The sequence below is a fragment of the Ichthyophthirius multifiliis genome (genome assembly GCF_000220395.1).
Source record: "Ichthyophthirius multifiliis unplaced genomic scaffold scaff_1120509251441, whole genome shotgun sequence".
NCBI lineage: Eukaryota > Ciliophora > Oligohymenophorea > Hymenostomatida > Ichthyophthirius > Ichthyophthirius multifiliis.
Genome location: NW_004085872.1, coordinates 1 through 12,261, shown reverse-complemented (window position 1 = coordinate 12,261; position 12,261 = coordinate 1). Strand labels below are relative to the sequence as shown.

The 12,261-nt window shown below is 15.1% G+C and overlaps 2 protein-coding genes across 2 annotated transcripts in view, besides 11 other annotated features; one reads left to right on the top strand and one right to left on the bottom strand. All coding sequences in view use genetic code 6, as the record gives it.

Annotated features, from left to right (window-relative positions):
• IMG5_205150 (zinc finger lsd1 subclass family protein, putative) overlaps positions 1-83 on the top strand; it is a gene marked incomplete at both ends in the record, with an annotated part of 1,134 nt that extends 1,051 nt beyond the window's left edge. The window contains one exon of the mRNA XM_004023750.1: positions 1-83. This exon is cut by the window's left edge and continues 1,051 nt beyond it. Within this exon, the coding sequence (XP_004023799.1) occupies positions 1-83 (83 nt within the window).
• A 941-nt stretch (positions 84-1,024) lies between these two features.
• Positions 1,025-1,050: a microsatellite.
• Positions 1,051-1,103: a microsatellite.
• Positions 1,067-1,111: a microsatellite.
• Positions 1,112-4,127: 3,016 nt separating this feature from the next.
• Positions 4,128-4,162: a microsatellite.
• Positions 4,163-6,109: 1,947 nt separating this feature from the next.
• Positions 6,110-6,140: a microsatellite.
• A 2,343-nt stretch (positions 6,141-8,483) lies between these two features.
• Positions 8,484-8,523: a microsatellite.
• A 183-nt stretch (positions 8,524-8,706) lies between these two features.
• Positions 8,707-8,775: a microsatellite.
• Positions 8,776-8,953: 178 nt separating this feature from the next.
• On the bottom strand, positions 8,954-10,150 carry IMG5_205140 (kinesin motor domain protein; the record flags this gene model as incomplete). Its single annotated transcript, XM_004023749.1, has 4 exons — positions 8,954-9,051; positions 9,207-9,674; positions 9,786-9,848; positions 9,889-10,150. 4 exons carry the CDS (start codon positions 10,148-10,150, stop codon positions 8,954-8,956), a joined length of 891 nt encoding a protein of 296 aa, XP_004023798.1.
• A 470-nt stretch (positions 10,151-10,620) lies between these two features.
• Positions 10,621-10,665: a microsatellite.
• Positions 10,624-10,677: a microsatellite.
• A 1,009-nt stretch (positions 10,678-11,686) lies between these two features.
• Positions 11,687-11,727: a microsatellite.
• Positions 11,728-12,135: 408 nt separating this feature from the next.
• Positions 12,136-12,176: a microsatellite.
• Between the last annotated feature and the right edge of the window lie 85 nt (positions 12,177-12,261).

The window sequence follows — 12,261 nt, the reverse complement described above, 5'->3', positions numbered from 1 at the left end:
TTAGATAACAGGTTATATTTTAGAAATAAAAAAGAAAATAATTTCAAAGAAGCAGAATGTAAACCGAAAATAACAAAATCTGAAAATTAACACGTAGAAAAGTTTGACCAGATTGATAATATAGTGATATAACAGAAAGAAAATCAAATTTAAATGCTTAAATCAACTATTCAAAAAGGAAATTAAATAAGCTAATAAATAATAGGCTTAGACACAAAAAATAATAATATAATAGATGTAAATCCAAGAAAAAAAAGTAATTTAATCATTTAAAGCTCTACTAGTACTTTTAGTCCTGATAATTATATAGTTGGCAAACAAGCTAAATAAAGCCTTCAAAAAAGTGCCACTGTTATTTCAGTTGATAATTCCTCAAAATGAAATAAAAAATATATCTGCAGTTAATATGAATCGTGGTTATTATAAATATGACTAGAAAATATATTTTACACTTATTGCGAATGAATTTATTGAAATGTATATGTTATAAGACAATTCACGTAATTCTGTACTTAAGGCTTTACTTATGTATTTTAAATAATGCTTATTTATGCTAATTTGCTTTTATTATTTATTTTTTGGATATTTTATAATGTCAATTATGATTTTGTGTTGCATTTTGGTTAAATCATGTATGAAAAAATTTATTGAAAAATATAATATTTTATAGCGTTTTAGATATATTATTCCAAATTTGTTTTTTTTAGTGATTTTTTTAATCTTCTTTTTTTTTTTTATCTTTAAAAAATGTAGTATTATTACTTAAAAAGAAGATTATAAATGGATTGTTTGTTATTTGATAGTTGTTTTTATAGATTTAATTTTTATTTAAAATATTATTTCATTTTTAAATTATTGTTCGAGTGTAAGAAGCATGAAAGGATTTAATGATAGATTATAGAAGTTTTTAGATTATACATTCGTATAAAATAATATTATAAATTATATAAAAAATTAATGAATAAAATATCAATGATAATATTTTATTTTAGTTTTAAAAAAATTAAATAAATTTCATTTTCATTTTATAATTTATAATTTATAATTTATTAATAATAAAAAATGAAAATAATATTAAAATAAATAATAATATAAATATAAATTATATTAATTTTTTTTAAATCTTTAAATTAAAAAATTATTATTATATAAAAATTATAAATTTTATATAAAGAAAAATATAATTGAATATTTTAATCTGATTTTTATAGTAATAAAACTTTTTCCATTACAATTCGTAAAAAAAATTCTTTTATTTTATTTAAATAAAATAGAATATCCTAACAAATCATAATATTATTACTATTACTATAAGCATAAAGCACTTAAAAGCTAAAATTTATTCCAAAAATCAGCCAGATTATATAAGAAAAACTAAATCTGCTAAACCAACCAAAAATATAACGGGTTCGATTATATCCCAACTAAATAGTACATAAATAGTATATTAAAATAAAAAAACTTATAAAGTAATAAATGCATAGAAAATTTTACAATTTGATTTGATTTTTTTATTTTTGAAACTTTCATGATTATACTCACTTTATAATTTTAAAACATATTTTTTTTTTTACACTAATTTCAATAATTTTATTAAGAAAATTCAACTAATTTTTAATTTCTACACAAATTTAATTAATAGCATTAAAAGTACTTAAAAGTACATAATTAAATATAATTTTTATTAATTCTTTAGTTTTTATTAATTAGATTTTACAATTTCCCTATTAAATCTGCCAAAATTTATATTTAATAAATATTTTTGCCCGTAATTATCAATATATCATTTAAATTTTATTAATGCTTGGATTTTCATTTATATTTTATATATATTAATTATTCGTATTTACAATTAAATAAGAATTTTTTTCAATATTTAAAATAAAATCGTTCTATAAAATTACACTTAAAGGAGTATTTATAGAATAGTTATGACCTTCTTTCGACTAAAAATTTATTATTCCATATTAGTTATAACGGACGAATTCAAACTATAGTTCTTGGATTAATTATTTTAGTCTATGGGAAATAAAGGACCTGGTAAATTTATTTAGTAATCTTTGCGATCAAATAATTTTTTTTGAAATTAACATAGAAAAATATATATCAATTAATCAATAACTTATTAAAAAGCATTTTATGAAATTTTATAAAATATAAATTAATACACAAAAAAAAATTAACATTGATGCTTTAATAATAAATTAAATATTTACATATAGAATTTATAGATATTTTTTAAAGTTTATACAAAAAATTAGGCTAAACATTACTTATTAAAAATAATTTAATAAAATAGAATTAATATATTAGTAACATTTTATTTATAATAAATTTGATAGTCTTAATAAAAAAAAAATTAACTTTAAATTAGAAATTATAGTTCTTAAAAATTTAAAAATTAAATATTTAATTTAATTTTTATATAATTACTAAGAAGATATTTAATTTGAATTTGAAAAAACACCTTCTAAAGGGGAAATCAATTTGTATTATGTCTTTTTAAAATAATTTCTGCCTTTAAAACTAAATAGTTTGCTTTGAAATTTAAATATATCATGTATATGGATGCTATGATTTATTTAGATTATGTATTAAAACAGTTAAAAATATATGAAATAACTAAAACTCAGATCAGATATATGGGGTTTCAAAATTAAATTCGTAAAATAAAAATAAGTAATTTGCAGGATTCCTAGATAATGTAGTCAATTAAAGCCTTTTTTTTTAAAAAAAAAAGTAATGATAGATTATGTCTTTTTTAATAATATTAATTAAAGTATAAGTTATTTAAGAAATTGTATTTATTTATGTATTCTTTTTAATTAAACAAAGGGCTTTTATTTTTTTTATATAGAAATGTCATTGTGGATTTCATTATTATTGAAAATTTAAATATTTTATTATATATATATTTTTTTTTATCAATTAAATTTATTACTTACTTTTATAAAATATTAATAACATAATATATTTATTATATTTATTTTATGTATTTTTTTTTAATATACATATAAAAAAATCAATAATATAATGATTAAATAATTTGAAAAATAAATTACATTATTTATTTATATAGGAGTTTATTTAAATGCTTATTTTCAAATAATTTATAATTAATTAAAATTTTATAATTGTTATTCATCATTTTTATGTTAAAAAGGCTTAACTCTTGTTTATTCTAATTTTATTAGAAATTAAATTCATGTAATAAATAAACTAATAAACTAAAACTTTATTTTGTAATAATTCTCTAAAATAATATTTTCTTTTTTAATTATTTTTATATCCATTTAAGTTTTAATATTATTATTCAATAAATTTATTTGAAATGGAAGAAAAATTTTTTGGAATCATCATTTAAAAAAAGGAATAGTTACTTTAAATTTATGTTAATTCAATATTTTTGGAATAATTTCAATTCTTTAAAATATTTAAATTATATTTAATTAATGCCTGTTAAATACATCTTAAAAATTCATTTAATAAAGACTTTTTTAAAGAAAATAAATGTATTGTCATGTTTTAGTATATTTTTAGAACCGGTAATAAATTCTTATTTTTCATGGAAGTAATTTTCGCCATTTTTGCTATTTTCGTTCTTTTATATGTGTTTTTAGTTGTTCAATAAAATAAAAAATGTTTATATATAAGTTTTTTTAATCTTAATTTACAGCTTCTTTTAATATATTTTTTAAAAAATTTAATTATTATTTTATAAATAAAAATATATGACTTTAATCAAACTAACTAATATTTTTATAACTAAAACTAAGGATTTATAAATTTATTTATTATTTGTGTAAATAAGTATGTATCTATTTTTTAAAGAACAAATATTCTTTTTAAAAAAAAAACACAAAAACAAAAAATTTTTTTCTAAAAAAAATTTGAAAATAAATTAATATTTGATTAAAATTAGAAAGAATAGCTTGAAAATATAATAAAATTTAATAAATAAAAAATATGAAAGAAACGCAACAAAATTAAATATAATTTGAAAATTAAATGATATAAATTAGAAGTTTTAATTAAGCATAAGATATTTCACTTATAGAAAACGAAGAATAAAATCAAAATATAAATAAGAATTAAAAATTAAAAAATGGTTAAAATAAAAATAAAAATAAAATATATTTATTATTAAAAATATTTATATTAAGGACAATTTTTTTCTCATTAAAGATAGTTAATTGCTTTTGCATTAGTCATATACTTTTTAATTTCCATAATATTTTATCTAAACAATAGATTAGAAATCTTTTAAGAAATACATTAAAATATAATTAGCTAAAAATAGTTATAATAATACAATGATTTACAAAAACAAGTTGAAGAATAAAGTAAAGCTTATAATGTAAATTCTTTGTAAGTTAAATCTGAGTATTTTTTATTTTTTTAATATTAATTAACATTTTTAGTTTTAGTAATTATTTTGAAAGTACTGCATTACTTTATTTACTTTTACAAACATTTTAAAATAATAAAAATCTTAAAACGATTTATATTAATTTTGAGTAAAAATATTTGCATATATACTTACTATAAAATTATTATTTTAATTAAAAAAAGATTAAATAAAAATTTAGAATAAGAAATTTTATAAAAAATTATTTTGTTGATTGAAAATTAGCAAAATTTAGAAATTCTTAAACTTAAGTTTCAGTAATTTTTTTTAGAAAAAAATACTATATTTTAATTAATATTGTTATAAATTCTTTTATATATCTATTTTATTTAAAGTGATAAAACTGTTTTTTAAAATGACGACTTTAATTCCTTAATTAATACTTTTTAATATCTGAAAAGTTTATCTATACTTGAGCTTCATATTGAGTTATTAAAATTTTTTAAAATAATTTTTTTATATTTTTATATAAAAGAACAAAAGAAAGCATTTAAGAAGGAATAATGAATACATTTTGTTATTTTTTATAAGAAATGAAAAATTTAAATAAATTACAATTAAAGTTAAAGTATAAAATAATTTAATTTTAAAAATTATATATTTAAATAATAGTATGAAAAATTAAGATTTTAGTATTCTTTCTAAAACAATTGCAAAATTATAAAAAATTGAATATATTTCTTTTGATTTATGGTTTTTATAAAAAAAAAACTATTTAAAACAAATTTATTTAAAGGTTTACTTTTAATGATTATGTTTTTAAAGAATTCACTTAAAATATAAAAGAAAAAACACTTTTGAAATAACTTGAATTAAATTTAGAGTTTTTACTAATTTAAATAAAATTAAATATTGAAATTTATTTTATATTTTCTTTTTTAGTTACTCTTCAAAATATATTACTTAATAATCAATACATGATTTTTTTGTTTAAGTGAAAAGATTTAATCAATTTTAAGTTTTCAAATTAAATTTTAGTGGAAATGAAAATATTACTATGAAGGATTTATAAGTTTTATCTAGGGCTCTTGAAAATTAACATTAAATTAATAAATTAAGATTAAATTTTGAGTATATATTTTAAATAAAATATTTATTTGCTTTTATTTTTAGATAAAGTGCCAAAAATTTTTAAGATAATTATGCTTTAGACATTTTAAATAATGTTTTTTAAAAAAATATTCTTTATTTAAATGAATTAGATTTGAATTTTGGAGGAAAGTAAAAACTTTGTTATTTTTTAATATTTTTAAATAATTATTAGAAATTAATAAGAAGAAATATAAAATAAATTTAATGATAATGGAATCAAAGCATTTTCTGAAGTTTTAAAAAACATGAAAAAATTAAATACACTTAAACTGAATTTTTGGTAAATTTTAATTTAAAAGTTTATTATTTTATAAATAAAACAAAAAATTCAATTTTTTTTTAGGAATAATCAATAGATTACAGATTAAGGCGTATTTTATTTTGGAAACTCTTTATAAAATCTTTTTATACTAAACAGTTTAGAAATTGACTTATTGTATTATTTTTATAGATAAATTTATTAATAAAATTTTAATTTTTATTATAATATTGTATATATTTTTACTTTATAAGGAGCAATAAAAATTTTACTGACTTAACATTATAATATTTAAGCAAAGCTTTATCTAATATGCCTTTATTAACAAAATTATATTTAAATTTTTCGTATTTTAATAATATTATTTTTAATAATTTATTTATTCTTTTTTTATATTAAATATAAAAGTTGGAACTAAAACTTTACTGATAAAGGTTTTTAAATGCTTACTGAAGCAATTGAAAAAATGATTCAGATTTAAGATTTAGTCCTTTCTTTTTTGTAAAATTATATTTATTTTTATATAAAAAAATTAAATAGTTTAAATTGCAATTTTACAGATAAATCATTAAATAATTTAATAAATGCTTTATAAAATAAAAAAAAATTAATAAATTTAGAATTAAAAATTAAAGGATGGTAATAGTTTTATTTTTTTATATATTTATATAATATTTTTTTATTTAAGGCATTCTTGTTAATAAGGATTTTCTAATGAAGCAACTTAAAAACTTAAATAATTTGTTGATAATAATTAATACATAAAGTAATGTTATATTGAATTCAAAGATTTTTATTATGTAAATATATAATTTATATTTATTTTACTTTAAAAAAACAGTGAAAATTAATAAAATTTCGATATTGTTTTCAATAAATAAATTAAGAAAATGTTAAAAAAACTATTAATTAAATAAAAAAAATCTGTATTTATATAAATAATAATAATGTATTTATTTTTACTTACTTTTTTTATACTAAAAATAATTATATTCATTAAAAAAAATATTTTTATATTTAATTATATAATAAAAATAAAATAAATATAAATATTTTAATAGTTAACTTTTTATAAAATTACAAAAAAATCGTCATCTTAATTAAATTCTTAGATGTTCTTATTTTTATGATGTAATAAGAAGGCTTTTAGGTTTATCTTATTCTTAGTTTTCATAAAAATTAATATTTTTTTTAAATTCTTTCATTTTCGCTTTTAATGGATTAACTAAATTACTTAATTAATTACCTTTTATTTTTTAGTTAGTATATTGTTCATTTTATTTTTCTTCTTCTGAATTTTTATTATGCAAAATTTTTTTATTAATATTTTAAAGGTTTTTTGTTAAATCTGAAATATAATTTTAGTCTTCGTTATTTTTTTTAATATTTTCGTTTTTTTTAACGCACAACATTTTATTATATTTTTAAGAGTTACTAATTTAAATCAAACTATTATTATTACTACTCGATTTACACGTAAAACTACTATTGGTTTAACACTTTTTAGCATCTAATTTATTATTACTAGTTGATTTTTTATACTTAATAAATTCATTATATGACTAATTCAATAATTTTAAATTTTTCTTCTTTTAAATAGATTATTCAAATCTTTTAATGTCCGGTGTTCTTGTTTAGCTTCTTTTTTTATTTAAAAAAGTATAAGGAGCAATATTAAACCTTTTTTTATTTTCTTCATCTATTTTCTTATTTTGATTTGAAATCTTATTTCTTGAAAGTAAAGGTGAAGTAGAATTATAAGTGTTTCTAAGATTTTTCTTAAATTTATTTTAAAAGAAAATCTTCTCAATTTTCGAAAAATCATTATTATATATTATTTCCGTACAACTTTCTAAATTATTAAAAAAAATATTTCTTAAAATTTCCTTTTGTTTATCCATATCATTATTTTCATAATTATTATTATTATTTTAAAAATTATCATTTTTATCTTATTATTATAGTAAATTTTGAAGTAAATTTTTAGAAAAATTATTATTATTATTTTCTAAAATATTAATAATTTTCTTTTCTTTAATATTTTTATTACTTAATAATTTCTTCTTTTATTTAATTCCTAACTTTTCCTTTAAACTAATGATCTCGTCTTTGAAAATTCTTCTCGCCTTCTCCAATTTTATTTCATCTAAAGCATTAAATAATTAATTTTCGATATTTTAAATTTCTTCGTTATTAATTTCGTTAATTCCACTCATATTTTCATATAAATCAAGTCTTTTGAGTCCTTCTTCTGCACACTATCTTAATTCTTTATATTTCTTTTCCAATACGGTATATTACCATTTACTGTTATTCAAAGAGTTTTTCGAATCTTGAAGTTCCCTATATAATTATAAATATTTCTACTATATTTGGATAAAATTTTGTTCGATTATATGTTCCCTTTTTTTGTATTCATTTAATTAGTGTTTCATTTTAGTACATAAATTTAATACAAACTTGCCTTCATAATCATATATTAAATCACATACATTTCTGTCTAATTACGAATAGTTTTTTTGTTTTTTTAATGTAAAGCTTGTATGAAATAAAAGTCCCGCTTATTAGTGAATTAAGGAAGGATTCATATTATAATTTATAATTTCATGCTATTCTTTTAGATCTTTTTAAAGTAATTATTTCAATTATTGTAAAATTAAATTTTTATCATTTAATTACTGATATAATTATAATTTCAAATTATCTATTTCTTAATCTTTCTATTTTTTATTTTTATTATTAGTATTTTTATTTTTAATATTAGGTTTATTATTAAAAGTATCAAATTAACTTAATATATTATTATTTAAATTTAGTTTTTCTCTCCTATAATGAATCTATATATTATTCTTTATTTTTTTAGCATTTTAACCAAATCGCATACTGCTAATACTTTGATCAAAATGAGTAACTTAAATAAAAAAATAATTAATAAAGAATTTAAAAAATATATATAAATATTTATATTATATATATATATTATAATATATATTTATATATTTATATATATAATATACATGTTGGTGTTACACACATTATAATTAATGTTCTACTATTTCCTCCTAAGCTTGATCTATTTTAATTTAGTTATTTTTTTTTTAATATAATAATTAATTAATACTTTAATATTTTAGTTAAAGTTGAATTTCTATAAGGAATATGAACTTAAGATTTATTTTAACTTTATAGAAAAATCACTTGAGTTAAAAAGAATAAACTTTTATTAATAGATTGACTTTCTTTTATTCTATCTTTTGTTATTTTTATTTAAAGAATATCTTCTATTTATGCACTTTTTATACAATATTTATTTTATATATTTTTTTTAAAAATATATGTTTTGCTTTAATTATTTTTACAAATCTTTTTAATATACATCATCTACAATCCAATTGTTATGGTTAGATATTTTTTCCGATCCTGCCAAATCCACAAAATTAAGTACACTTTCAGTTATAATAGTATTATTATTTTCTACTAATTCTAATAAATGTTAGTTGTTTACATTATTAATATTATTATTATTTTACAAATATTACACTATTTTATTATTGCTATAAGAGACTAAACTCAATTTAAATATAGTATGAGATCTGCTGGAAGTATGATTTAATATAGTTTCCGCATAATGTCTGTTTTCTTCTCCTTAATATATAATATCTAAAACATCCTCTAAATATTAAATAGGAAACTCTTTTAAATTTTTAATAATGAAATCTTTTTTATTTAAATTTTCAGATATGCAGAGACTTTCTTCCAATTAGTTTTTCACTTTTAATAAATCATAAATATTCTCATTATATATTTCAAAATAACTACATTTTATTCCAAACGTATATTATTTATTCTTTTTTTTTAATATTTTTTTTTTTTTTTAAATAAAAAATACTTATTAAATTATGCTTAATATTTAATCTATTGATAATAACAGAATTCCCCAATCTACTTGTTATTATTTTATATATTATTTTTAATGGCTTCTATTATTTTCAAATTATATTTCCTTTAAATAATCATTTACTTTACCTAATGTTGTATAAGTTTTACCACTACCTGTTTATCCATACATAAAAACAGTTGAATTTATACCTTAAAGTTTATAAAGCTATTTAATTAACAAAAAAAATACCTTTAATAACAGATTAAGTAACTTAATTGACTAATTCATTAAAAATATTTTAATTACTAGAATTTTGATTGAAACATTTATCAAATTTATAAGAAATATTTGTCATTAAATTCATTTTTTTTTAGTTTATTAATTCTTTTATATATTGTTTATTTAAGGATATGCAATTATCATTTTGAACTTCAAATATTGGTTCTTCTTTGTTTATTTTTTCTTATTCATTTAAAGGTCTTATTCTTACAGCAACTTTTATATTTTCCATTATTTATTTTTTGTAATTTTTATTTTAATGAATTTTAAAAAAAATAAAATTAGTTTAACTGAAAAAAAAAATAGGATTAATTTTTTAATATTTAGTTTTTTATTTGTTTTTGAATAAATAAAATTAAATAGTTCTTTTTTATAAGTAAAATAATATTTATATTTATTTATTTATTTTTAATAAAAAATATATAAACGATAATATCTATTTTTAATATTTTTTTATAAAAATAATCTATAATTATAAAATAAAATTATAAAAAATTAATTTAATAAATCTAAATATAAAATTGACTATAATTAATTAAATAATTATAGGGGAATAATATTTTAATAATAAGATATATTAAATTATATTAATGATATGAAAAACAATATGTTAATAATTTAAAGTAATTTAAAAATAAATACAATTAATTATATAAAATTAAAATAAATTTATTGCTGAATAATCATTATAATTTATGTTTAAAAATAAAATAATATAATATAAAACAAAATAATATAAAATAAAATTAGTAAAATAAATATTTAATTTTATATTTTTTATTTATATATTAAGTATTTTTTTATTCACAAAAATTTATCTATATTTATCTAAATTTATTCTTTATTATTATTATTAACTTAGTTTATAATTTTATTATTTTTTTAATTAACATTGTTTTCTTTAACTTAGTAAAATAAACTAAAAATTATTTACTAATTTACTAATGCTCAGTTTCTATATATTTTTATTAATTTTTATTGTTTAAATTATTTATTTATTTTCGATTATATAAAAAAATAATATAATATATTTAAATGAAAAAAAAATAACTTATAGTCAAAACATTTCATCCTATAATTCTTTTATTTTTTTTCATATTGATTCTATTTCTTGTTTAACAACCAATCTTTTTTTAAACTAATCTTGAATTACTGCACTTAATTTAATATTATCACAAATACACTTTCCTTTCAAAATACATTCAATAATTAAATCTTTATTTTTTACTTAAAAGCACTTTTACCTAAGCCAACCAATACAAAATGTAACCTAAAGCCCATACATAAATTCAAGGATTATCTCGAATATTTTTTAAGGACTTTTCGAGTTAAATATTTAAAAGTCCCACATTTAGTATAATCTATTTAATTAACAACTATTAAGCTAAAATACCAAAATAAACAAGTTTTATAATTTTCTTTATTTATTTTAAGGCATATTGTTTTCCGATTTCAAATCTCTAATAATAATCATTTACTGCAATAAAATAGTGAAAATATTATTTATTTAAATAAAAAAATCTTCTCGTTAGAAAAATGATACTTTTCCGTTAACACATTAGTGTAAGTCATCTCCTTTTAAAAATTCTAATATATAAAAAAATAATGTGTTATTCGAATGTAAAAAATTATGTATCTTATTATGTTTGTATAAAATAGTATATGCAATTATTAATTAAAATATTTATTTTATTAGTATTTATTTTTTTACTTTTTAGATATTTTTATTTTTTTCTAAATAAATAAATATCTTTTTTTTCGTTTTCTATTATTTTTTATTGTTTCTTTTTAATTTTTTATTTTTTATTTGATTTCTTGCTTTTATATAATTTCCATAAACATCATTATTTTAAAATGATTATTAATTATAAACTATGAAATTCAATATTTCATCCAATTATTCTCATTCCATTTAGATATATATATATAAAATTATTTTTTATTTTAAATATAATATATCTTCTTAAAAATATTGCTTTAAAAATACATATTTAATATTTTTGTTTATCATTCATAATAGAATGTTTTAAAATTATATATTGTAATTATTATTACAATCTATAGTTAGACTTTATTATTATTATTAATTCAAATGTATTATAATAATATATATTATAAATAAATCTAATATTATTGATATTTAATACTTAATATATTTACAAATGTATTAAGTATAAAAAGTATAAAAAATATTAAATTTTTTTATTCAAAAAATGAAAAAAAAAATTAAATTATTAAAAAAAAATATATATTTTAAATAATTTTATTAAAATTAATTATTTATTATTCTAATGAATTATTTCATATAAATTTTTAAAAATATTTTAATTTTTTTTTTTCTTA